Source organism: Perca flavescens, chromosome 14 (genome assembly GCF_004354835.1).
Source record: "Perca flavescens isolate YP-PL-M2 chromosome 14, PFLA_1.0, whole genome shotgun sequence".
NCBI lineage: Eukaryota > Metazoa > Chordata > Actinopteri > Perciformes > Percidae > Perca > Perca flavescens.
Window position 1 is genome coordinate 14,316,869 of NC_041344.1, and position 26,574 is coordinate 14,343,442.

The 26,574-nt window shown below is 41.2% G+C and overlaps 2 protein-coding genes across 6 annotated transcripts in view; both read left to right on the top strand.

Annotated features, from left to right (window-relative positions):
• ash1l (ash1 (absent, small, or homeotic)-like (Drosophila)) overlaps nt 1-16,853 on the top strand; it is a 32,366-nt gene extending 15,513 nt beyond the window's left edge. Inside the window, exons 8-27 of one of the 2 annotated variants that reach the window (XM_028596733.1) lie at nt 1,571-1,644; nt 1,803-1,848; nt 2,094-2,202; nt 2,406-2,612; nt 2,830-2,976; nt 5,682-5,790; nt 5,936-6,085; nt 8,096-8,163; nt 8,358-8,524; nt 9,783-9,935; nt 10,337-10,391; nt 10,817-10,949; nt 12,305-12,577; nt 12,994-13,080; nt 13,196-13,286; nt 13,594-13,732; nt 13,856-14,028; nt 14,363-14,529; nt 14,903-15,383; nt 15,986-16,853. In XM_028596733.1, coding sequence (XP_028452534.1) covers nt 1,571-1,644; nt 1,803-1,848; nt 2,094-2,202; nt 2,406-2,612; nt 2,830-2,976; nt 5,682-5,790; nt 5,936-6,085; nt 8,096-8,163; nt 8,358-8,524; nt 9,783-9,935; nt 10,337-10,391; nt 10,817-10,949; nt 12,305-12,577; nt 12,994-13,080; nt 13,196-13,286; nt 13,594-13,732; nt 13,856-14,028; nt 14,363-14,529; nt 14,903-15,383; nt 15,986-16,077 — 2,921 coding nt within the window. In that variant the 3' untranslated portion in view covers nt 16,078-16,853. The remainder of the gene's footprint in view (nt 1-1,570; nt 1,645-1,802; nt 1,849-2,093; nt 2,203-2,405; nt 2,613-2,829; nt 2,977-5,681; nt 5,791-5,935; nt 6,086-8,095; nt 8,164-8,357; nt 8,525-9,782; nt 9,936-10,336; nt 10,392-10,816; nt 10,950-12,304; nt 12,578-12,993; nt 13,081-13,195; nt 13,287-13,593; nt 13,733-13,855; nt 14,029-14,362; nt 14,530-14,902; nt 15,384-15,985) is intronic. The other variant, XM_028596734.1, reaches the window with a different exon arrangement.
• A 2,086-nt stretch (nt 16,854-18,939) lies between these two features.
• Nucleotides 18,940-26,155, top strand: lrrc71 (leucine rich repeat containing 71). Of its 4 annotated transcripts, none has more exons than XR_003694271.1 (20): nt 18,940-19,259; nt 20,120-20,158; nt 20,240-20,374; nt 20,971-21,069; nt 21,816-21,911; nt 22,104-22,179; nt 22,270-22,344; nt 22,503-22,571; nt 22,703-22,862; nt 22,950-23,033; nt 23,175-23,249; nt 23,929-24,033; nt 24,135-24,198; nt 24,294-24,367; nt 24,485-24,511; nt 24,590-24,698; nt 25,067-25,158; nt 25,320-25,450; nt 25,668-25,768; nt 25,890-26,155. XR_003694271.1 is itself a non-coding variant. In XM_028597963.1 (19 exons), the coding sequence occupies exons 1-18, from the start codon at nt 19,190-19,192 to the stop codon at nt 25,437-25,439; spliced, it is 1,569 nt and encodes a 522-aa protein (XP_028453764.1). In that variant the 5' UTR covers nt 18,940-19,189; the 3' UTR covers nt 25,440-25,450; nt 25,668-26,155. The 4 variants fall into 4 exon arrangements, 2 of the variants coding, with proteins under 2 accessions (XP_028453764.1, XP_028453766.1); XR_003694272.1 differs by having other exon boundaries at nt 25,672-25,768; XM_028597963.1 differs by having other exon boundaries at nt 25,668-26,155.
• Nucleotides 26,156-26,574: the final 419 nt, after the last annotated feature.

Here is a 26,574-nt window from a genome sequence, read left to right on the forward strand (position 1 = left end):
CAATAGTCAAGGACAACACAAGTAAACACAAAATGCAATTTGTAAATGAAGGTGTTTATCATTAAAGGAGAAAAAAAATCCAAACCATCATGGCCCTGTGTGAAAAAGTGATTGCCCCCTAAACCTAATAACTGGTTGGGCCACCCTTAGCAGCAACAACTGCAACCAAGCGTTTTGCGATAACGTGCAATGAGGCTTTTACAGCGTCCTGGAGGAATTTTGGCCCACTCATCTTTGCAGAATTGTCCTAATTCAGTTACATTAGAGGGTTTTCGAGCATGAACGGCCTTTTTAAGGTCATACCACAACATCTCAATAGGATTCAGGTCAGGACTTTGGCTAGGCCACTCCAAAGTCTTCATTTTGTTTTTCTTCAGCCATTCGGTGGTGGACTTGCTGGTGTGTTTAGAATCATTGTCCTGCTGCAGAACCCAAGTTCGTTTCAGCTTGAGTACACGAACAGATGGTCGGACATTCTCCTTCAGGATCTCTTGGTAGACAGCAGAATTCATAGTTCCTTTTATCACGGCAAGTCTTCCAGGTCCTGAAGCAGCAAAACAGCCCCAGACCATCACACTGCCACCACCATATTTTACAGTTGGTATAATGTTCTTTTTATGAAATGCAGTGTTCCTTCTACGCCAGATATACTTGGACACACACCTTCCAAAGAGTTCCACTTTTGTCTCATCGGTCCACAGAATGTTGTCCCAAAAGTCTTGGGGATCATCAAGATGTGTTCTGGAGAAATTGAGACGAGCTTTGATGTTCTTTTTTGCTCAGCAGTGGTTTTCTCCTTGGAACTCTGCCATGCAGGCCATTTTTTTGCCCAGTCTTTTCCTGATGGTGGAGGCATGAACGCTGACCTTAACTGAGGCAAGTGAGGCCTGCAGTTCTTTGGACGTTGTTGTGGGGTCTTTTGTGACCTCTTGGATGAGTCGTCGCTGCGCTCTTGGGGTAATTTTGGCCGGCCGCCACTCCTGGGAAGGTTCACCACTGTTCCATGTCTTCGCCATTTGTGGATAATGGCTCTCACTGTGGTTCGCTGGATTCCCAAAGCTTTGGAAATGGCTTTATAACCCTTTCCAGACTGATAGATCTCAATTACTTTCTTTCTCAATTGTTCCTGAATTTCTTTGGGTCTCGGCATGATGTGTAGCTTTTAAGGATCTTCTGGTGGACCTTACTGTGTCAAGCAGCTCCTATTTAAGTGATGCCTTGATTGTGAACAGGTGTGGACAACCACAGTTATAGTATGTTTTAACAAGGGGGGCAATCACTTTTTCACACAGGGCCATGATGGTTTGGATTTTTTTTCTCCTTTAATAATAAACACCTTCATTTACAAATTGCATTTTGTGTTTACTTGTGTTGTCCTTGACTTTTGTTTAAATTGGTTTGATGTTCCGAAACACTTAAGTGTGACACACATGCAAAGGAACAGGAAATGAGGAAGGGGGCAAACACTTTTTCACACCACTGTATGTAGGTGGTCAAAAATGGCTTACTTCTTAACTTACTTTTCAATTTTATTGTCTCCTTCCAAATTTCCCCCACGTTGTTTTTTCAGGAAAGTACCTGAGACAGAAGCGCATTGATTTCCAGTTGCCTTACGACATCTTATGGCTGTGGAAACACGATCAGGTGATCAATCATGTTGAGCACTATATGTTTTTAGAGTTTTCCCATGCTCACATTGAGTTACTGACATGTCATTTCAAAATGTACAGCCCCAGTGAAGGTCCACATAAGTATTAGTCTTTAAACCCCTTTGTGTTTACCAATCGGTTTTTGTGTTTCAGCTTTACAAGAGGCCGGATGTCCCCCTTTATAAAAAGATCAGATCAAGTGAGTATCTGGCTTTGTTCCAGCGATTTAGCTAGAATATAATTTGTAGCCTGATCAATGTATGTGCTTGCATTTCTTTGTTTTAACACGTTGGTTGCTTTAACTGTTGTTATCCTCGTTATCAATTATATGCGTTGTTTGCAAAACAGGATTTAATAATGCTCGATGCTGCCACTGCTGGTCACACTTCATGAGAGTGTCAATAACTGTAAATGTAAAACGGTAATCCCCTGTTTGTGTCACAGATGTCTATGTGGATGTGAAGCCTCTTTCTGGTTATGAAACAACTACATGCAGCTGTAGACCGCGTGAGGACTCGACTGAAAAAGGCTGCATGGATGATTGTTTGAATAGGTAAAGAGAAATCACAGCATATAGTGGCGACTTTTAACAGGTTTCCCATTGATTACATTACAAAAATCTACTCAGGTTTAGTCATGTTTGTTAGGCAGGTTGTTGTAAAGTTTGTTTAGTAATGAAACAAACGTGAAAAGAGGTTATACATAGTGTGTCAGCTTCAACCTCCTTTAAAAAAAAATCATTGCATATTTCTGCAGGATGAGTTTTGCTGAGTGCTCTCCCAGCACGTGTCCATCTGGTGATCAGTGTGACAACCAGCACATCCAGAGACATGACTGGGTCCAGTGTCTGGAGCGATTCCGTGCTGAGGGCAAGGGCTGGGGCATCCGCACCAAGGAGACTCTTCGCTCTGGACAGTTTATCATCGAGTACCTGGGAGAGGTGGTTAGCGAACAGGAGTTTAGGTGAGACAGTCCAGGTTTCCTATAATGCAAGAAATCCTTGTTGGGTGGCAGACGTGCCACAAAAATATGTGAATGTCAGAAGATTTAGAATATTCTGCATTTGTCTATGCCTGTTTCACTTCCTCAGTTCACGACTTAATTTATCTTGATATGGAAATTAATTAAAACCTGTTTTTTTATTTTTATGTTCCACTACGTCTCTCCTACCATATTTCAGGAGCCGTATGATGGAGCAGTACTTCTCCCACAGTGGCCACTACTGTCTGAACCTGGATAGCGGCATGGTGATCGACAGCTACAGAATGGGCAATGAGGCACGCTTCATAAACCACAGCTGTGAACCCAACTGTGAGATGCAGAAGTGGTGGGTGCCATGGTAGCTTTAAACCAGTTCCCTGCTAATGTCCTTGTGGTGCTTTTGGGTTCTCACCAAACCACAGATTTGGATAAGCCTTTTCAGGCACGAGCATGAGCAGTTGCCACAAATTGTTAAGGACGGATAATTGAGCCTGACCTGGCATAAACTGTATTAGTTTGAAACTAAAAAATATAAATTTTTCACTTTTGGTTTCTGATTTGTTTCTCAAATGAGAGACTTCAAGTAGTTAAAACCCAGCATTGTTTACATCCGTTTATTGGCTTGCAGTTGGCTTCTTCTTCTCTTATCTTTGTTGGTGCATTTCACCATATAGTGGGGCTAACGCCTCCTGTAGATCAGTGGAATAGTGTGACACCATTGGTATGATTGTATGGCGTCACCTGCATTTGTGCACATGCATGTGTGTCCTTGTGTTAGTGCACGACACAAACAAAACGCAAACCTACTCAGCGAAAAACAGCTCTATGGCTCTACTAGTGGTCTAAAACTCCACAGGGAACCTTTAAGGACTGTCCGGTACATCAACAGTATTATTAAAGAAGCCGCGTTAAACAAGTGAAGCTGAGAATATTGCTGGGTTGTTGTAAAATGAGAGTGGGAGAAGCTGATTGGAAAATGTCCCAGCTTGATAATTCAGTATTTTGTTTTCTAAATGCTTCCGTCCATTACGGTTAACGAACTGGAAAATACCAGCCTATTACCTTAATAGTTTCTGTTAATTGCTATCTGTTTGTGTGCTAATGATTTGGGTGAGCTGGGTAATTTCTTACTCTCTCTGTATGAGGCAAAGGAGAAAAAGATCTTCAGCATAGAAATAATAATTTTGGTACGGTATGATCCAAATAGAGACAATGCCAGCCAAGCCACACAAATCCTGCCATAGTTATTGTATTCTTGATTTCCTCACTTATGTTAACAGATAATAGGGGGTTGTTTAAGTAATGTGGATTTATTACAGATATACAGTTAAAGCATTTTAACCTAAGATACAGATAAGTAGCCACAGTGTATGTTAGCTTATATTAGGTTGCCCTTGTTTGGATATCTTACACAAGCTCTAAAAGGGACACGTGTAGCAGGTGCATGTCATTGTAAATGAGAAAACTCTGCCTTGAAACCCAAACCTTATTAATGTGGTTTTCTGGTGGTAATCTGATGATATCACCTCAGTCAGTCTCTGCCAGTGTTCAAAGACCTAAATGTCTTAAAGGCCTTGCACCACGCCAAAACAATTCACTGGTTTCCTGAGGGATTGTTCTCACATCATGGCTAAAGCCACTGCAATTGGAGACCTGGCTGAGTAGGCCTCCCAGTGCCAGACTTTTATAAGTGAGACCTACTTAGATTTTTCTTTAAGACATGGTTTGCCTTTATATGGTAAATCTGCAACATGTGTTCAGCACAGTTTAGAGGGTTTGATTGCGGACAGCTAATGACCTCCAGAGAGTCACACTATGAAACTACGCTCTGCCCTCCAGCATAGACAAGCTCATAATCTAGGACGCTGGTCGGTGTATGTGTGTGGCTGCTTGTGTGTGTAATGTAGAGTGGCTGGGCTGAAATAAAAGACTCCACAAGGATGGAGGATTTTCAGCACAAAGCCTGACGAGTCCTCTATCTTGTCACAGAAGAGAGATTACATGGAGCCAGGTCTCAGATACAGCTGTAGTGCCTGAAGACAATGCGCTGAACCAGCTTTTTACCCCTATAGAAGGAATAAATTATCAAGTGCCTGGCAAACCGAATAGTGTGCTTTATTCTTAGAAGAATGGTGAAAAGCTGGAGCACTGCTTTCGTTTCGAGAAGGGGAAAATAGGGAGGACAACATGTTGAGCGTTTGCCAAATTGAGCAATTGAAAAACGGGCCAGTTCTAACAGGGCTAGTTTAACATTGCTTAAAGTCATGACAGAAACTTCAAGTCAAACAGCGGGATTATATATTTTACTCACACCCCCCTTACATAATGCTCTCCATCTTGTTTTGGATGTTGTTTCTTTCTCCTTAGATGGGCAAGTTTGACATGAAAATTATATGATTTTTTTGTTCAGAGGTGAATTTATAAACATTTTTAATCTATTCTGGTGCCTGTTGCATAATAATGTGTTTGAAGTAACTTAATGTTGTTGCCATTAACCCTATTAATAAATGTACCCTGATATGATGTCATCTTCAACATTTATTAGTAAAATAATACTCTTAAAGCAACACTAGATAACTTTTCCCGCTTCGGTCCCCCTACAGGTTGGAAGTGCAATTGTCCATTACATTATATTATGCAAGTTTGCCAGATCGGGTAGCCTAGCGGATCTGTAGTTTGAATGAACTGGACAATGTAATGCAATCGACAATTCCGCTTCCAACCTGTAGGGGGACCGAAGCGGTTAAACTTCTCTAGTGTTGCTTTAAAGGAACACGCCGACTTACTGGGAATTTAGCTTATTCACTGTAACCCCCAGAGTAAGACAAGTTGATACATACCCTTCTCATCTACGTGCGTATTTTTCTAACTTTCTTAATATTCTTTAACTTTCCTGTCCTTTAACTTCAATATGGCAAATTTACAGTAGTTAATCTTAATGTTGTTTATTTAACAAACTTCCTCATGCTTATAATGCTATAATTAATGATAAAAATTCATAATGTGAATGCTGCATCCTCTCATGCAACCTCCCTGTGACTCCTCTCTTAGGTCGGTAAATGGGGTGTACAGAATAGGTCTCTTTGCTCTTAAGGACATCACCAGCGGCACTGAGCTCACCTATGACTACAACTTCCATTCCTTCAATACAGAAGAGCAGGTGAAGCACCAGCGACCATGTTTGACCTCCTCACGGAATAACACTTTCACATATTTCATGTTCAGAGCAGCGTCATCGCAGCTGCTTTTATCGTGGCACAACCCTTTTCTCACCTGTTACAACTCACTTTTTCTCTACTCTACAGCAAGTGTGTAAGTGTGGCTCGGAGAGCTGCCGGGGCATCATCGGAGGGAAGAGCCAGCGTATAAACGGCCTGCCTGGGAAGACAGGTGGGACGCGGCGGCTGGGTCGGCTTAAGGAGAAGAGGAAGTCCAAACACCAGCTCAAGAAACGAGTAAGTGATCAATGTACATACAAATAGAACCTGTGTTGGTATTGGATCACTAGTACTTAAGATCAGATACTATTTTTGCTAGAGAAAAGCAATAATTTTACTATAACCTTTAACTATAGCCTATTAATATCTAGCTAAAGCTATTGCCTGGTTGATAAAAGTGTAGCAGTGTCTTGTTAAATATCAGGTGCAGTGTCTATATAGGGCATGAATTTGTCTGTGTCTCAGCGGTACTCTTAGTGGGCCACAAGGTGTCTAAAAAAGTAACTCAGAATACCTTAAAGGGTATACTTTTGATTTAAAGGTACAATATGTAACATTTCTGCTTTAAAATGTCTAAAAATGACCATACATATGTTATATATTTTTATGAGTTGTGTTCTTACACTATCCCAAATATTTCCACCAAATGTCAAACCCAGAGAAATCTGTTATTTTATTTTCAGACACGGCACGTTTCCTTTAGTCGCCCGTCAGTGGCGTCATATAACCTTTCACCCTCCAGTTACTCTAACTTCCGTCAGAACACTGGCACCAAGATGATACGTTCAGGAGTAATTGTAAATCATACAATTTCACAGAAAAAAAATACTTGTAACCGCAATACTGCTTTTTTTTTTGCCATAGAGCATCATTTTGTGATTAATTACATCCCACTTTTTATCACAGTAATACAACAGAGACCTTATCTATTTTGAAAGTTCAATATCGATACCAGCTTGACGTTACTACAATGTGCTAGCTAGCTAACGTTGATGCTAAAGCTTTGTGGGTAACATTATGAGTATACAACATCGTTCAACACGCAACACGAATAACTTCACTAGTAATGTTAACGTTAACTGTATAGATAGACGATTAATCTAATTCTAATTTAGCCAAAGTAGCACACCCCGGTCTGTCTGCCTCACTCCCCCGGCGCAGAGAGACTCAGTCGGGATGACAGCTGACAACAGCCCCGGGACATATAGCTAGCTAGTTACCGTTAGCCCCAGTCAGCTATCAGCCAGCTACTTTCATTACAGCATCCCCCGGCCAGAACTTATCTCCAGTGCCTGGCGCTTACGACGCTAACAGCAGTTTAATTAAACGTCGGGAAACAGACTATATCAGACCCAGCACCAAGTCACAACAGCGGCCATCCATAGCGGTAGCTACATCTCCGTAGCGCTACCGGTGTATGTGCCGAAAATCTCGTCCCTGCCGAATTTCGCCCCCCTTCGCGTTTAGCTGTCTTTACGGTTAGCTAAATTAACCCGACAAAAGGTGGGTTAAGCACCAAAACGAAAAGTTAAGATTACTGAAAAGTGAAGGGGAGATAATTCCGGGAGAGGTTCTGCTGCTGCACAACAGGCATCGAACGTCCTGGCTCGCTATTGCGGAGATTTCCCCGACAATCCCCACCCACACCCGTCTCTCAGCCTCGTTTAGTAGCTAGCTAGCGTTACAACAAACCCCGTCCGCCCCGGTGTTGAAACCATCCAAAAGGTGACATTGATATGTGAAATATTTTGTGCTTTAGCTGCTGGCTACTGTTAGCTTGCTGGCTCACTAGCTAACTGGTCAGCTAGAAATACAAATCTAATCAAGAAAAACGTAATTATGTTGGGGAAACTGCAGCTATTTTATTACAATAACATGAATAAACGTAACGTGAATACACTTGAATGGGTAAACTCGATGCATTCTAACCGGCAGCGAAGGTGTTTAACACAAAAAACTCCCATAATTCCACGCAACTTCCCAACGTCATCAAAAATCCAGTTTTACCGTCCATTGTTTTGGTTGAGAGACCCCTAGCGGCAGAAAGTTACATATTGTACGTTTAAGGCTGAATGGTATGACCTAACATGTACAGTATATCATAGTATATTTTGAATATGTTTATTTTAGCAATATACATCGTTCTGATTGAACTTGGAAATGAGAACAAGAGTTATACATAACCTCATTAGCCAATGGTAGATTTCCAATACGATTGGTGCTTTAATACAACTTTCTTATCTTCAGGAGGAAGAGTCAAGTGACAGCAACAAGTTTTACCCTCATCTCATGAAGCCCATGTCCAACAGAGAGAGGTAAACACACACAAACTGGCACACAAGCAATACATAAGGGAAACAGAACTCTCTCTCTCTGATTACACTGATTGTAATACTGATTATATTATTATAACAACCACATCATTTTTTGTCAAGTGTGAGGCATTAATTTTAGCACTCACAGACACACGCCGTCTTCACACTCCTGTCCTCTCTCCCTCAATTATCAGGAACTTTGTGCTGAAGCATCGAGTGTTTCTCCTGAGGAACTGGGAGAAAATGAGGGAGAAACAGGAGCTTCTGAAGAGAGAGGGTGAGAGAGAGAGGGACGCCAGCAGCCTGTCCTTGTATACGCGCTGGGGGGGAGTGATCCGTGACGACGGCAACATTAAGTCAGGTGAGTGTACAGGCTTAAAGGTGTGAAGAGATCGTGATATAAATTTAAGAATAAGTTCTGTTTTAGCTGAATTCAGGATAAACGTGTTAGCTAATACCCCTTTCACACCAATGGCTCAATCAGGGTTAAACCCAGGTTAGTCTCGCTTTGCCAGACCTTCCTTCACAGCGCTGCGGAGGAGGGTCTGGTTGGTCCACACAGCATTCTGGGATGGGAGAAAAACATGCTCTTTTCTTTAAATCAATCACAATCGTCATGGGCGGCACTAAGCACCGGGAAAAGCCGCTGCAAAATAGCCTCTGGAGTTGGAAGTACAACACAGTATTGAGAAGTACTACTCTGTTCAAAGAGACAACACAAACCTAACACTTGATTGGGAGATTGAACAACTTGTTGGGCTATTACAAAGCTTGCGACATTTATTGGCATTGCTTTAAACCAATCAGAAGCATCGCACGGAGCCCCGGTGCCGCTGCAAAATTAGCCTCGTGAGACCGTCCTGATCTCGCAAGCTCCAGTTTTCCACTCGCAGATCAGTCTGGCATCTTGAGATAGAGAAAATTTGACCGGGCCAATCAGCGTTGGTTTTGAGGCGGGTTAGGTGGTGATAGACAGATGGTTTATCCAATCAGCTAACCAGTATTTTCAGACAGCGGTCTGGGAACCTGAAATGGTGCCTTTTATTCCTAAAATCTCGTTACAAAACGGCAAATATCCTTTACTGACATGTTGCTTGCTTGCTGAGCTAACGAGCTATGCTTTGCCTGCAGCAGCAGGGGCGGGCTTGTGGTTGTATTTTCATACGCTTCGTGGATCTGATTGGTTGATTTGGCCCGTCTATCACCAACATAGGTGATAGACAGATGGTTCATCCAATCAGCTAACCAGTATTTTCACCCCTTCCCAAAAGTTCTCCAACGGAAAGTTCCCAGATGGATATGCCGAGCAAATGCGAAGCAATCCATCTGGCAGAGTCAGGTTACTGCAAAATAGCCTCGGGAAGGAATTGTTGTGGTGGAACGTGTACGTTCAAAAGGTTGTTTTTTTTGTCGTGCAACAGAAAACTCCGATTGGACAGATATTTTTACTGTCTTGGTTTGAATTTCCAAAAGAAGGGTGGAACACTGCTCAGACAACCCTGGACCAACCTTAGTCAGTGGTGTGAAAGAGGGTATATGCACTTTTTCTAATGTAGCAACAACTTGCTGAGCATGTAACTGAAACATACATTTTCTGAATATTCCTGCCCTGTTTCTAGACGTGTTCCTGACGCAGTTCTCAGCCCTGCAGACGTCGCGGTCGGTACGCACACGGAGACTCGCCGCTGCTGAGGAAAACACAGAAGTCACACGCACTGCTCGCCTTGCACACATCTTCAAGGAGATTTGTGACATGATCACCAGCTATAAGGGTTAGTGTCTCTGTTGAGATATATATATAAGTGTGTGTGTGTGTGTGTGTGTGTGTGTGTGTGTGTGTGTGTGTGTGTGTGTGTGTGTGTGTGTGTGTGTGTGTGTGTGTGTGTGTGTGTGTGTGTGTGTGTGTGTGTGTGTGTGTGTGTGTGTGTGTGTGTGTGTGTATACACAGTATGTGCCCTCACTGGTGTGTGTGTGTGTGTGTAGGCACCAGTAGAATTTGTAACCTTCTATTTTACTATGCTATTAAATATTCTCATTAGTATGACCTCTATCCGGATCTGAGGTCTGATCAGGCCTAAACACATCTGTCAACTAATATCTAATATTCGCTGAATGAAAAGGCGCTATGATTGAAAAATGATGACAGGAATGTTATTCTTCTGTCTTCCCACAGATTCAGCTGGCCAGACACTTGCTGCTCCGCTGGTGAACCTCCCATCCAGAAAGAGGTAAAAAGAGTGTAAAGGTGCCGACCCGCATTTGGTCTGGTTTATTCATAATGTTTTACTGTTTTCCAGACAGCAGTTTTATCTGGTCTATCAGTGTGCAGCACCCACATAGTGTAACAGTTTTATCTTGTGCCACACATTTCAGCCGTGACAGCCTGGACTTTGATTCTTTTTCCAGTATTGATAGTAATCACTTTGTGTCAAAACAATAGCAGCTCATAATTTTTCTTTGTCTACATGGTACTTACACTGTCATAGTCGGCCGCCACTGGGCCATCCTTAAAATCTCTATAGACTCAAGGATTTGTAAGCACCAAATGTTTTTAAATATTGTTGTTTTTGGGGATGCTCAGACTTAACAAGTTTTGAATATTTTCAAACCAGATTTGCAGAGACTAATCCTGCTGGTTTTTGTGTGCCTTCAGGAACAGCCAGTACTATGAGAAGGTGTCTGACCCTCTGGACCTGAGCACCATCGAGAAGCAAATCCTCACCGGCCACTACAAGACTGTTGAAGCGTTCGACACAGACATGCTCAAAGTGTTCCGCAATGCTGAGGTAAGCAGGTGTCCCATCAGTTGCTTAAATTTATGGTCCCCTGCTATTTGTGTCTGTTTGCATAAATAATGTCATAGTTCTGTCAGTTAAGCAACACATGTTGCTGGGAGAAGAACTAAGTATTAGAAAGGATGAACTACAATACTCAACAAAACTGAAATACACACAGTGCTTCCTTGTAGTAGTTGCCACAGCATCTGTGTTTGACGAATCAGCAACATTAAGCCTTGCAAGCATCGCCTTGATGGTTCCAGAACCACCAAAGAGTATTCTACCCATAGATATAAAAAAGGACTTTTTTTACACTTGGATCTATCTTACAGAAACTACATTTAGTCCTTGGTTCCTCTGGTCAAAGCTCAGGTTTAGATTCTGAGTTCTTCAAAAGGATCTTAGTCCCCTGAGAATGTTCCTACAGTGGAAATGCCCTATTAGATGGTGCTAAAGGCTGAAGGATAAATCCACTACCAAGAGAGTCATCATTTGAAAAGTATCTATAAAACTAAATGCTTAATTGATGTTTAAATCTTCTCTACATTTCAGATGTATTTCAACAATACTTAGAAAGATCATTATGGCAATTGCATAAAGACTTTACTGTCATCATTTACTGTAAAAACGTATCACACTTGTGAGTCTCTCTTAGAGCCCGATCAATATCAAAAAGTCTCATCAAAATGATCATTCGAGTTCTAACACATTCTTCCTCCTACTCACTAAGTTAATTTCTTTCTTTCTGTCTCGCACACAAACACCTCCCAAATGGGATAACACTGCATGACTGCTGATCCTCTGCGTACACATTGCAGACCCTTTTGATTAACATCTGTATAGCTTAGCAGTTTAAACAAGTGCCACTTGAAACCTCTCAGAGGAGCTTACTCTTCAAGTCTGAAGTAGATGTCTAAATTAGATTCACCCTTTGGTCCCAAGACCCTTTTTGCCAGACTGAAAAAAGTGTGAGGGGAATGTGGTCTATTATTACACTGAGAGCTGTTGAGTGTAGTGTTGTCTGTAAAATTTTGGCAGCTGAAAAGACCGTTTTGAATGTTTTTTTGTGTCATTGATCATGCAGTACAAATTGCCCGTAGGCCTGCCCGCAGATCAGCTTTAAGTATTGTCTGAGAGACGTGAGTGATGAGGGTAGAATTCTGGGATCAAATGTGGATTCTTCTGCCTTTTATAAATGATTTACAGTATGTCATCTCTTTATGCTGTTTGTAAGGTGTTGTTGTCCTTGTGCCGAACATCAGAACACACAGATTCACAAAGATGACTTCCTGTAAATGTATTGTTTTTGCCAAAAATAAATAAATAAAGCAGCTTAAATTACAACTGTGCTGTTCTCCTACCAGAAATATTACGGGAGAAAGTCATCGGTCGGCAGAGACGTGTGTCGGCTGCGGAAAGCCTACTACAGTGCTCGTCATGAAGCTGCTGTCCAGATTGATGAGATCGTGGGCGAGACCGCCAGCGAGGCCGACAGCTCGGATTCGCTGGAGCGTGACCATGGCCACCATCAGGGAGGAGGAGGACCGGGGTCCCACGACAAGGACGACGACATCATCCGTTGCATCTGTGGAATGTACAAGGATGAAGGCCTGATGATCCAGTGTGAAAAGTGCATGGTAAGAACCCAAGTGTCAAATGTATAATTGAACAAAGTGGGTAAAACAATCTATATTTATATTAGCATATAAAGCCAGTCTCACTGGCTGATCGGTTACACCTGTTCTAGTGACTGCTTTGTCTTGAGACTTCACCTAACTTCTTTTTCAGGGAGATTTTCCAAAGGAGTGTGCATTCAGTCCTCCTGTGTATATATTTTCTGTTATTTTTAGAAAATAAATTACAAATACAAACTACCACAGTTGGGAATCAAGGAGATTGTTACAAATGTGTTTGTCTTTGTTCGTAATACAGACTCAGAACATCACTGTTATTTTTTTAAGAGTGAGCCACTGTCGAACACAGCTGGAGAGTAATTGATTCAACTATCCATTTTTGCTTTCATCTGATTCAACAATTGTTTTTGTCACTCCAGGTGTGGCAGCACTTTGACTGCATGCGGCTGGAGACCGAGGTGGAGCACTACCTGTGCGAGCAATGTGACCCTCGGCCTGTAGACAACGTACGTCTATCCCCTTGAAACAGCCATGAATGCTCAACCTTAGTTCCTGTCTGGGCCTAAAGTATCACCAACCTCTTCCATCTGATCTCACCCATATGTGTCATTGTTGTTGCAGGAAGTTCCCATGATTCCACAGCCTAGCTACGCCCAGGTTGGCTCTGTTTACTACATCTGCCTCCTTCGAGATGACCTGCTGCTACATCAAGGTATATAATTCAGCAGTCATGAGCTCACGAATGCTTGGAACTGTCCAGTCTCTTGTACTTTTAGAGCCCCTTAAAAATCTTGTTTTTGCTTATCTCCAGTGGTTTAACGTCTCATTTTGTTGCAGTGATGTACAAGTGTACATCACGGCAACCTGACATCACCATTGACCTGCCAAAATTGGATCCTCTCCGAAATTCGAAAAAATAAGTGTTACTGAACGGAGATGTGATACTCAACCTTTCAGCTGACTTTTGTATCAAGGAGTCAATTTCAGTTGTCAACTGTCAGTGTCTGTCTTGTGTGCAGGTGACTGTGTGTATCTGATGAGAGACAGCAGACGCACGCCTGAGGGCCAGCCTGTCAGACAGTCTTACCGTCTCTTGTCTCACGTCAACCGAGACAAGCTCGACATCTTCCGAATTGAGAAACTCTGGAAGAATGAAAAGTAAGTTAATCAGATGTAGTATTTTGAACACTGTAGATACCTGCAAGTGAGAATGGTTACATGTTTCTTGAATGTTATAGTGCTAATGTGCTGGCCTTTTCTGTATCCACTCAAACTCTAAAGGGGTGAGAGGTTTGCCTTTGGCCACCACTACTTCCGTCCTCACGAGACGCATCATTCTCCATCACGGCGGTTCTACCAGAATGAGTTGTTCCGCATGCCGCTCTACGAGATCATCCCCCTGGAGGCAGTGGTGGCAACCTGCTGTGTCCTCGATCTCTACACTTACTGCAAGGGTGAGGGGGAACACACTCATGCAAACTCACGGGCTGGTGGAGTTTTTTTGAAATTGATTAAGTAATTCTTTCAACAACTACTTCTGAGGTTACCTCGTTGCTTGAGTGATATTCAGCGAACTGTAAAAAATGCAATGTGCTTGTCTTAGGTGTGAATGTGCGTGTAAATATGAAGCAGCACAGTGCTCATAAATGGAGGTTAACCATCCCATTGTGGCTTAGCTCTAACCTCAGACAGGCTAACAAAAATATACCAGAACAAATATGCAAATATTTTATAATGACATAAATTACAGCAGTTCCTGGCTCATCTAAAGTGTCTTCATTCCCTCAGGACGACCGAAGAGTGTAAAAGAGCAGGATGTGTACATCTGTGATTACCGCTTGGACAAGTCGGCTCACCTGTTCTACAAGATCCATCGTAACCGCTACCCAGTCTGCACCAAGCCATATGCCTTCAACCACTTCCCCAAGCGGCTCGCACCCAAAAGAGACTTCTCGGTGAGAGTGATGGGGGTTGTGACAGGGTGGGGCTGCTGGACTGGGATCTATTACTAATTTATAGACACCAAAAGATATTTTAAGAGTGGAGGTAATATTACAGCCCAGGGCACATTTTGCCTTGGCACCTTGTTGTGCTCAGTGTTTGGGCAGCACAATCACACAGGTGATCATGGAGCTAACCATAATAAAATGAGAGAAACCGCACCTGCTTACCACATAGTTTGCAGAACTCCTTTTGTTATTTCTAAACTGTGTTGCACTAATTTTATTGGCCATTTGCAAACCATAACCACCTGAGTCGGCAAGATCAAACCATGATTAGTATTTGCAAACGCTGTTTGACCCGGGTCTGATTGTGAAATTTTTGCAGCCTCACTATGTTCCTGACAACTACAAGAGGAACGGGGGCCGTTCTGCCTGGAAGAGCGAACGACCCAAAGGAGTTGGAGGCTGCGAGGACGACGTCTCCTCCTGCGACCGGGGCGACGACTTCCCACCTGAGGCTGAAGAAGGTAGAGGAGAGGAGGACGACGTGGACATGAATCCGGACGATCCTGAACTTCTTTCAGCCAAGGCCAGAAGAGTGGAACGAGAAGAGGAGGGAGACGAGGATGAAGACGAGGAGGAAGAGGAAGGGCAGGAGTGTGAGGAGCGCAAGGAGCTGGAGGACAGTTCCGCTGAGAGGATAGGAGAGATGCTCGAACTCCCGTCGTCCTCTGCCTCTTCACCGCTGCACCACCCTGTGCTGGGCAGGAGAGAGGCCCAGAGGGAACGCCTCAACAAAATTCTGCTGGATCTGCTGCACAGAACTCCCAACAAGAATGGTGAGGGACCGGGAACAAAGCAGGGGGGTAGGTCAACAGATGAATTAGGGTTAAAGTTTCTGATTACTTGCATCATTTAAACATTTTGGATAACACATTTCTTACACTATTTCTGAATGGTTAAGTTCAAAGTTGGGGCAAAAAACTCTCCGTTAGAAGGAGTGGGGGATAAAGAGGAAGCAAAATATGCTGCTCATATTTATGTTAAGTCATTAGGGATGCACAGATAAAATACCAGTATTGGGTCCGATACTGTGCTCATGTCCCGGTCCGGGACGTGCAACAGTCATGAGCTATGATAAAGCATGAAAAAGAAACCAATCAGTTTGACTTTTTATTTATGGAATACTAGAAAGAACAACAATTAAGGAGGATACCAAAACTTGGAATGACTCTTGCAAAGGATAGAATAGAATTTGCTGACACCCGAACACACCTTTCTGATAGTCTAATAGGTGGTTTCAAAGAGTTGCAAACACTTTTGGACGCAAACTCTGTCAGACTGTTTGAGCACTTGGAAGCTTGATGCATCAGTAACAGAAGAGACACACCTTTGCTGTTCCTTCGATATAATACCCTGTATGTCAGCGGTTTATAAGCTCACACCCCTCTCTCTTTGTGTTCTTCAGCCATAGATGTCACTTATCTCCTGGAGGAGGGTGCAGGGCGGCGGCTACGGCGACGGACGCTCGGATTCGGTGATTTCGTGGGCAGAAAATAAGTTGCCACTTGCCTGTCAAGCACACGGCCTTTCACTTTTGTGAGCAAGGGGCAGAACATGGAGAGACAGCAAGAAGGGAAATGCAGCATTGTTGGTTGTCTGACCATTAAGGACCACAATGTATCCCTGGGGGCCTCTTCCGGTTTACCTCTTCCAAGACTGTCATCTCTACTCTGAGAGGGTGGAGGGGGTTTGGAAGCGCTGACTCCATGGCAATTTCAGCTTTTCAAAAATTCTCAAGGAGCATGAAGAGAGAGCTGTCCCAGACTTCTTGCTTCTTGTTTTTTGTTTTGTTTTTTAAATGAACATAGGAGAAATAACCTGTGCACTTAAATGCATTGAATAGTACAGACATGGGTAGATGAATTCCCCAACCAAGCATCAGAAATGAAACAAGTGGTACTGAATAGGGATGGAGGGATGGTTTCAGTCAGTGGGGATGTGAATGCTGGAGAATTGTTCCCTCTAGTGGGACCTAGCTGCAATGACAAAATATAACAGATGAGAGAAAATCAGCGCTGAGGACCGTGGGGGAGAATGGCATAGGAGAAATGAAAAGTTGAGCAGTGTGCTCAGATGCTGCTCATGAGAAAGAGAGAATGAGGGTGGTGAACTGCACTTTTGGTACCATGGATATTGTGAACCTCTGTGTAATGTATCTATAACGAAAACACACTAACACTCTCACAGTATTGGATGATGCAGTCTGAAAAAAAAGCGAGTTAAAAAGTCTTTTATCTTTTTCCTGTTATACTGTAGTAACTCATTTAGGAACATAATTGGGGGGTGGAGTAATGGGAGGGGAGGGAAGATTGAGTGTGCGCTTTTGTCAGTCAGTGTCTTGTTGAGGTTTTAATTTTAATCTTTAATTTTCTAGCGAGGCAGTCAGCTTTGCCATCTTTTTTGAAGTAACATGATTCACCAGCTTAACTAAATCAGGCGTTTCGGAGGGACACCGGCTTCAACGCCTTACACAGCCGTGCTCTCCGACTGCCTTGTGTGCGAGTGTGTGCGTGTGTACACACTTGTTGTGTGTCTGTACTCTGCCAGATTTCTTGAAGATATACCTTTTTAAAAAAAATTTGAAAAAAAATTAAGGGCTCGATGGCAATTTAACAGTTTTAAGAAAACTATGGAGAACAATACTTACTTAAACATAAAATGTATCGTGATGGTCATATTTTCTTATATTCTGTGAGACGGGTGGGGCGGTGTATACTGTATATTGGGAGGGGAAGGGACTTAAGATCTTTTTTTGTCTTTAGACTATGTTCCTGGTTGCCATGGAGAATGTTTTAAAAAGAAATTGTGATATTTGATGAGATTTCTTTTTTTTTCCCCTAAATGCCTCTGCTAAAAAGGGACAGCCTGCAATGTCCCGGTGTGGTTAACTGAGAGAAGTGACGAGAATGAGACACTGACGGAGGAAGAGAGGGGGAACGGGAAGCTGTACAGTGCCAAGTTATGTAAATATACACACTTGAGGAGTGTCTCCAAAAGCAATATCTTAAAAAAAAAAATGATTTTGTTTATTATTGTAATGTACAGGACTCAGCCCTAAATGTATTATGATTATTATGGTAATGATAATATTATAATTTCTTCCGTTTGTATTACTATAATGAAGACACTTAAGCTCGGAGGAAAATAATTTTTTTAATGTCCAGAAAATCTCACTGTAACTGTCCTGACGACATAAAAACTTAAGCTGAGTTTTCGTTGCCTATAAATGAAATTCATCTATGTACTGCATGAGTGAGAAGAATGTCAAATGGACACAGAAGGCATTGGGACAAGTCAGTGACTCCGCAACGACATCTTTGTCACTGAATATTGTTAATAATATTACTTTTAAAGGAGAAATGTACTCCTTGTTTTTTGCTGCAAAGTGTTGAACACTAAAAAAACAAACCAACATAAAAATGTTATGATATTTTTAAACGGTGACCGAAACAAAAGTAAAGCTGTCAGCCCAATATCATGTTATTGTTTTTTGTTTTGTCTTTCAAATAGGAAATGGTTCCGTTTTGTGATAGCAGTCATTGTATGATGCTTGTACTTGTATTTGTGTGTTTTGTGTGTTTTGTTTAGTTATTTTTAGACAATCACAAAATAAGATGCAAGCATTGTAAATGGCAGACTGGCGGACATTTTGTGATGTGTACAGTTTGTCAAAAAACTTCTTCCACTCCTTAAAAGTTTGTAATTATGATTCTTAAGTCATGAAAAATGCTGTTGGTTTTTACTTTTTGTTTTATATTTGTTTTTTTCTTTGTTTTTGTTTTTTAATAAAAAGCACTACATTATTGTGAATACACTTTATGTTGTTGTGCTTTTAATATTCCTTAAGTAGTTCGCAAATTTCTTTGAGCTATTTTTTCAACGTGTGTGTTCAGTTTATTACTGATGCGATTCAGAGTAATCTGAGAAAACTATGCTAAACTATAGTCATATCCTAAAATTAAGGTCAAATAACAGTTTTGACATGTATCTTCTTTGAAATGTTAAAGACACAACACTTCGGTTTGACCAAAGACAGTGGGCTCTGCAGAATGAAACTTTTTAGATAATACAAACAATAGAAAAACTTGATTGAGCATATTATCATATAGACCACAGTCAACAATCAACATGAATTTAAAGTGTGAGCCATCTCATCCTCAACTGTTAGTTTCTGGCCTGAATGGAACAGTTTTACAGGCAATCTGTACTTTCTCATTGTCTCAACCTGTCAATTGGAAACTCGCGATAGTATGGGAGTTAGACATCGATGAGTTAAATGACACAGGCTACCATTATTGTTAATCTTTTAAATACTACTACTAACATAAAGGCCACTTACAACAAGCTATCTTTCCCGACGATACGTTTAAAAAATGCCAAGAGCGAAAGGAACAGCTCCGAGAGTGCTTAAACCATAGATATTGTTCTATACTATATCATATATCTTAAACTTCCATGTACAAGTGCTTTGCCAAAAGTCTCGCGATGAATTCCACAAGTTGGACTGAGAGTTGGTTACCGTAGTAACGCCAATAACGCCAACAGCGACGTTAATTTATCTGATGATTTAACTAGCTAGCTAGTTTGATTTCGACATCAAGACACGAGAATGTCTAGAAAAAGACAAAAAGAGAAAGCAGACAAGGCACCTGCTGAGGACGAGGTCTCGAAAAATGCAGGTAAGATGAGTCTTTTATCATCAGGTCGGGAGTCAACCTAACGTTACAGTCCCTTCGCTGACGGGGCTGTTATGCTAGCTAGCTAACGTTAGCTGTCATTTATAAGACAGCTTTTTAAATATAATTAATCTGTAAATTATGAGATGTATTTTTGACTAGATTGTATTTTTGTTAAATACACAGCTTTTACTATGAGCATTGGTGAAAGATGTATTACGAGTAGTTAATACCACACTACAAAAATACTCCATAATAAATAAAAGTCCAGCATTAATAATTTAGCTACTTCATCAAAAGGCTTAACACTAGGCCCTGTTAAACAGGGGCATCCCTGTTATTTTGTGTTGTATTAAAATGGAGTAAAAAGTACAATATTTCCCTTTGAAAAGTAGTTTGTAGTTTGATAAAGTAGCATAAAATGGTACTTCAGTGCAATACTTTGTTACTTTCCAACTGTGGAAATAAGTAGTAGGCTAGTTTTTAAATAATGAAAACAAAGTCATCTCTTAATACCGTTATTACATGTCTATTCATCATGAGATGTCATGAGATGATGTGTACATTTTATAAAGACGTTTTAAGAATAGTTTTTTTAATTTCAATTTTTGAGTCAGTTTCAATGCCTTTACATCTGCAGCGTTCACACATTCGATAGCTTTACTTGCATCATTGCCACAGCAGACTGGACCCTTCTGTTACCCAGGGCCAGCATGTTCTAATTCTTAATAGATGTCAGTGGTGAAATACTACTATCCATCACAAGCTATTTCGCAACAAGTATGACTTGGTAACTCACAAGTGGTTAATAAAAATAAGAAATGCTCAGTGGGTATAAACTCTGGCCTTTCTGTTATTTTTAGGACTGACTCCAAATGAAAAACTGCCTGCTCAGACCTTTGGTAAGTAATTTATCAGACTGTATTTTTTTTTAACAGATGATAGTTGTATGTTCAGTGCTTTAAACCCTCTCTATCCCACAGATGAATATCAGTGCTCAGGCAATGTGAAGATTGACTTCCCTGGGCTTTGTGCTCTTCTAAAGATGAAGAATATCCCAACGGTCAGTGCCAAGCAACCAACCGCCTCCACCACTGAAACTGAAGGAGGGGGCCGAGGTAAACAAGAGCTGCTCCTGATCTGAACGCCTGTTATATAACACGCCTGGCACATACTATTATCTTGTTTTACCCTGTATAAAATATTGTATATTTTCTAGTGGTAATTTGTAAATGGCAGGAATTGTTTGTTCACTGCAACTGATGTCTGGCTGAGTTCACATACTCAAGTGGCTTTCACACCGCCGCGCGAAAACTTGCCACCCTCCAGTCATTATAATGAGAGAAAGGTGGCAGAGTGGAAGCTGTTTTGATCCTGTGATTAGATTTTGAATATTAGTGAAGGTCTCTTTCACTTGCATGGCTACCCTTATTGAGTTATGTGTCCCTGTGTTGTGTAGACCCTGGAAAGCCCATCTGGGAGTAGTTCCCTCTCGAATGGCCTCCTGGCGGAGTAGATTGTAAAGTACTAGTGTAGCCTTCACAATTATGTCTGCATATTCTGGCTTGATCCCTAGCACGTGCCTGTAGAAAAACGCCATTGGGAGGCTATGATCCCTAAAAGCATTCTCCACAATACGTCTTGCTCTTGACAGGTAAGAGAGAGAGAGAGAGAGAGATGTTCTTAATGTTACATTTATATTATTTCCTAACAGAAGCTGAGGTGAAAAATAAGTGGAGTAATTTGAGGGACAGGCTCCGCAAACAGATGAGACTAGAAAAAATCACAAAAAGTGGAGCAGCAGCTGGTTACAGTAAGTGGAAGTACTTCTGCATCATGTCCTTCCTGGTGCTTTACATGCAAGATAGGCCAACCTCATAAAACATGGAGGAGACACACAGGTAGAGGATACACAGAGAGGAGAAGCATGAGAGAGAGGACTCCAGCAGCCGCACAGAAATACCAAAAAAGAGGAAGAGAGTTGGGTGCAAACATCATGTAACCGGCAATCAGGCTTATCAGTCCGTTTTGAGCTGGTGTAAGAGTCCCGTACAGTAAACAGGAAACCTCACTGCCTCTACCACTGCCACAGGCAAGTTTAAAAAAAACTGAGGGTTAAAAAAAAACAACACAAGCACTAAACTGCCCAGGTGTTTGTGTAACCTTCAAGTGCAGTCGGAAGTGTTGAGATCTATAAACGATCTGAAGAAAAAACAATAGTTGTAAAATATTAAGTCTACTTGTGCTACATTGGGGGGGTTAAAGAACACACCACAACGTCATACAAATTGGCTATTTGAGTCTCGTGCCAATCGCCGGACCGACGGAGTAGACTTTAGTTGAATTAACATTGATATTATTCCATCTCATTCTGACTGTACCTCAAATCTGATCTGATTTTGGATTTTCTTAACAGACACTTGAATGAGTAATTTAAAAACATTGGAACATTGGAAATATACTTTACTGTAAAGATCATTATATAGGAAGTCTAAATGTACAATAATACAAATAATTTTATCTTCAGCTCACTTATAATCGTCACAATTGTACCTTCAGGGAGCATCCTGTCAACCCTTAAAGCACCTAAGCCATGCCTCCAAGTGGAGCTGGAGAATGAAGACCCCCACAGCGCCAAGAACCTGAAGGTTTCTGGTAAAAACAAAACACCATAGAGAAACATTTACAGCCATATTTGTCTCTGGTTTGACCTGTTTGCTCTTTTTAAATTCTCAATTGACTTCCTGAGCATTCTGCAACCAACGAAGCTCCTCCCCCACTTGTATTTGGTGTCATTCAGTATTCCTGCTGAGAAAACACAACATAATCTGTTTCAAATATACACAGGGTGGAAGGTAAATGAGCAGATTGCCAGAGTGCTACAGAAGATGCTTCTTTCCTTGAGCAAGCTACAGAGCCTTCAGTGAGTAATGAGCTAATGCACTCTTTGTTACAGGGTTACAGCTGTCACTGTTTTGTTCTTGTTTGTTTGATCTTGTCCTCTGTGTTGCAGGTTTTGGCAGGCGGGACTTACAGATCAAATGGTAATCTCCCTTATGAACACAATATCACTGTGCTCCAACCTCAGGTGAGCGGATTCTTCTGTCAGCCACACCGTGAGATTTTTGTTTTGTAGACGGAAATGTTGTAGAGCTGCAGACATAGTTACACCACACTATTTTGAACATTATCTGTCAAACACTGAGAGGGTTACTGATGCTTCCCCTCCTCTTTGTTTTATGTTAGAGCTGTGACATTGGAGGAGAACCCTCTTCCAGAGCGGAGCTACCACCTTCTTCTCTCTGAAGACAGTGTGTGAGTCACCAAGCAGTTACATATCTCAAATAGTAGTACAGAAGCTGTTCAAATAAACCTTCATTTGCATTCACACACACAAATAGAAGCACCAACATGCCTGATTTGTGTTGTGTGTTTCATTGGTCAAGCCTCACTCACTTGTCCCTGCGAAATAACCGGATAGGAGACGAGGACGCTCGTCTAATTGGCTTGGCTCTCTCAACAACCAGATCTGCTAACAAGAACCTCTTGTCACTCAACCTGGCGTTCAATTCTATTGGTGATGCAGGTGCTACACATATCGCACAGGTATAACCCAGAACTGACTACATATTTTCCCCTGTATGTCCCCTCATGACCACTGAGGTGTTGTCTTCATCCTGTTTTGTCTCCCAGGGCCTGCGGTTGAATCGTGCTTTGCTCTTTCTCTCACTGTCCAACAATCAGATTGGAGACTCAGGAGCTGCTCATCTGGCTGCGGTATCCATTTACATGAATGATTTTAACCTGGAACATAACCCATTTAAATCAGTGGTTAAGTTGTTTTAAATTATATTCTGCTTTTTGCATTATATAATGTAATTTAATAAGCATCCACCCCTTAACCACTTACATTTTCAGATACTTGGTGAGTTTGCTCTCACTCATGAAGAAGTTGTTGAGAGGAGGAAGATGCTTCTGGAAAGAATGCAGTCTGTAAGTGCGGCAGTGTCTAATATTAATACCAACTCTACCTTATAATTAATCCTAATCCTAAAAATAAAAGTGTCTTGTTCAAAAAGTAAGGACTGACTAGTCTCACTTTGCCAGACCCTACTCCAAAGTGTTCTTAGGAGGGTCTGGCTACTCCACGTAGCATTCGGGGATGGGAGGAAAACGTGCTCTGGTTTATTGGCATTTCTTTAAACCAATCAGAATCATCTTGGGCGGTGCTAAGCACCGGAGAAAATCAGCGGTGCCGCTGCGAAATAGGCTCGGAAAGAACTTTTTTTGGTGTAACGTGTGTACGTTTAAAAGTTGTTTCAGTCATGCAACAGAAAACTCAGATTGGACAGATAGTCTAGCTAGCTGTCTGGATTTACTGCAGAGATCTGAGAAAAGGTTAACCATAGTCCTCATAAATCAACCGGAGTTTAAGATGCCAAGTCAACGGATATCCGGCCTAAATGAGTGAAATCCGGAGGATTTTCCGGCAGCAACGGAGCAATCCCGGAAGTGGAATGTTAAGGATATAAACCAACTAGGACTGACTAACATTAATCTGCAAAAATGAACTTGTTTGAAAGGTTTCAAGCAGGTTCTAAGTACTAAGTATAGAAGTGCATGGACATGTATGAGACATTCTAATAAACACATTTAAACTCTATTTTTGTAGTCATCTTTAAGGGTTGATTCTGACCAGCTTGCTGACCAACTTTCCTTAGTAGCCAGCAGCACTGCACTGAGCGTCAGCAAAGGGGACAGCAAAGGCAAAAAAAAGGTGTGTAAAATGGACAGCAAAAGTGAAAATATGGTGTGACCGATATGGTATCTGTGGTTTGTAAATCGTGACAAGTAATGTTGAGCTCTTTTAACTTACAGGACACATCCAAAAAAGATGAGAAACCAGCTGCCTACAAAGAGAACCCAAAGTCTAACAAGAAATGTAATTTCTTCCTTCACAGATAAACACTTGTTCTATTATCGTCTGACAGCCAAGGTGTTTATCTATTCATTGCTGTCTCTTTGTATCCCCCCCAGCTGCTGATAATAAGGTGTCTCAAAGTAAAGGTGGCAAGCAGGGTGGCAAAGAGAAACAACTATCTGCACAGGAGGTACCAGAAACATGCTTTCTGCATCTGTGTACCAACAAGCATCATCATGGATATAAACATGCACAGTACAGTACTTTTAATAATTCAGCTGTATTACTTTGTTTTTTTCTTCTGCAGGATAAATCAAGTACTGACCTGAATGAGGTTTGTTAGATGCAATTTTCTCTTGAGTAAAAATGTTCTTTCATGCTCTTGTTTACTTCTCTCCTTCTCCTTCATCAGGGAGAGTTGCTGGAGAAAGTGAACCCCCTGCTGGACCAGTCGGTTCAGCACAGGGACGGTGACCTTATTCTGCCCGGAAACAGAACTCTCACCTCCCTCAACCTGGCAGGTCAGTCTCTTTGGTGTGTTCATCGCGGCTTGAAATAAAAAATCAAATCCAGAAACCTTTCACATCAAGTTATTTCCAGCACAGATACAGTTAAGTTTGATAGCAGGAATATTTTCAACTGTCATTAATGTTGAATGTCAATTGAGTCTCTCAGAATCATTGTGCAAAGGTTTACTTTTTAAGACCTTTTAGCACATATGGTGTTGATTTTAGGACACTCTAGACTATTCATTTATATTACATATGTTTACTGTTTTTTATTGTCATTTGTTAAGAGAAGAAAAAAAAAGATACATAAAAAAGTAAAAAAAAAAAAGGAGAGGTTTATTATTTACAGTTTACATTATGGTGTGTGTGTGTTTGTGCAGGAAACAGAATTACAGAGAAGTCACTGCCTCTGTTCCTGACATCACTGGAGATGCAGGGTAAGGGAGGAGGCCTGCTGCGTCTCTGTCTGCAGGTGTGTGTCACTTACAGTGGACTCAATCCTTAGATATTAGATCAGGTGTATCAGTGACTTACCATAAATTCACCACCATGTTTGATTAAATCTACAGTGTTGATTAAATTTCAGAGGAATATGAAGATGGTTTGTATGATGATTTCTGATCTGTCTTTCAGAGAAACCGCTTCCCGCCAGAGTGTGAATGTTATGTGAAGATAAAGCAACTGATGGCACTCACAGATCCGCTAGAAAAAAACAGCTCTGAACAGACAGAAGCGGAGGAACAGGGGGCATAGTGCTGAGAGAAGTAATCTGCTTCTACAGACTTAACTGTATACTAATAATTTGGTATATAACAATAAAAATATTTTGTCCTCACACACATGAGATGAACAAATAGAAGCACTAACAGTAGCAGTCTTGTGGTACACAAAAAGGCAGGAGGACAATGTGGCACATTAAAATCCAGATGCTAATCAGAACCCGGCTTACAGATCTGTTTTACTGCTTTGTTTTGCTCACAGTCAGAACTTACACCAAGGACAAAGGCTGAGAACAGCCATATACCAAAAGTGCCTAATAAACTGTTGCTATCATATCTCACAGTTGTCAGCCAGTGTGACAGGTAACACTCACTGATTTATCTACCAAAGACTGCACCAGTTTTGGAAATTTGACTGGTGTTTTAGGCTGTGTCAAAGTTATTGTTTCCTTGTGAAATTCTCTCTTTGTTTTTCGCTCCACAGGGTTTCCTTTTCCTTGCTGAGCTGCAGTAAAGGAATTGTAGCACAAAGTATACATTTCACACTAATGAGACCATAACTTTGGAAGATACCCACATCATCCTCCCACAGAACTATTGATTTTGTCCCCTATCTCCTACATTAGAGTTTGGCTAGAAGGGATCACTTCATGGCAAGCATGAACTGGAGAAAGAATTGCATTGAAACAGAACTGTTTCAGTGTACACATAGGCATGTTGGTATTGTATTAAACTTGAAAAAAATCGTAACTTATCCTGAAATTGTTATTCTGTTACATCTGATACTGAGGACGTTTGCAGCTGCTTTTGTGCCAAACCACTTTCTAAGGAAAGAAAAACATTTTATTTTATGTTTCACTGTTCATTGTTTGTTTTCATTTAAGTGTATACTATAAACAAAGACTCTTGATGATCATATAATAATTGGGAGTGTTATATTACATTTTGTGATTTGCAACAAAATTGGGGAGTGTATCTTTTGCAATTATATTTATGTATTATATTTGTATTTTTTAAGTGCAATGGTACACAACGTGTGTGCATTGCCATAGGTACAATAATCTTTCCTGTACAATTTGTCATGTATGTACATATGTGTTTAAGTGAAAGGTGTATTTAGTGTATATAGCTTTATTCTATTTTATTGGTATTTTATTTTCTTGTTTTAT

Excerpts from the sequence above, each read along its gene's own strand:
- lrrc71 (XM_028597963.1), top strand. The coding sequence starts at position 19,190 with ATGTCTAGAAAAAGACAAAAAGAGAAAGCAGACAAGGCACCTGCTGAG. Across the intron at positions 23,034-23,174 it reads GAGCTGCTCATCTGGCTGCG|ATACTTGGTGAGTTTGCTCT; the intron begins GTATCCATTTAC and ends TTACATTTTCAG. Across the intron at positions 24,199-24,293 it reads CCCAAAGTCTAACAAGAAAT|CTGCTGATAATAAGGTGTCT; the intron begins GTAATTTCTTCC and ends TATCCCCCCCAG.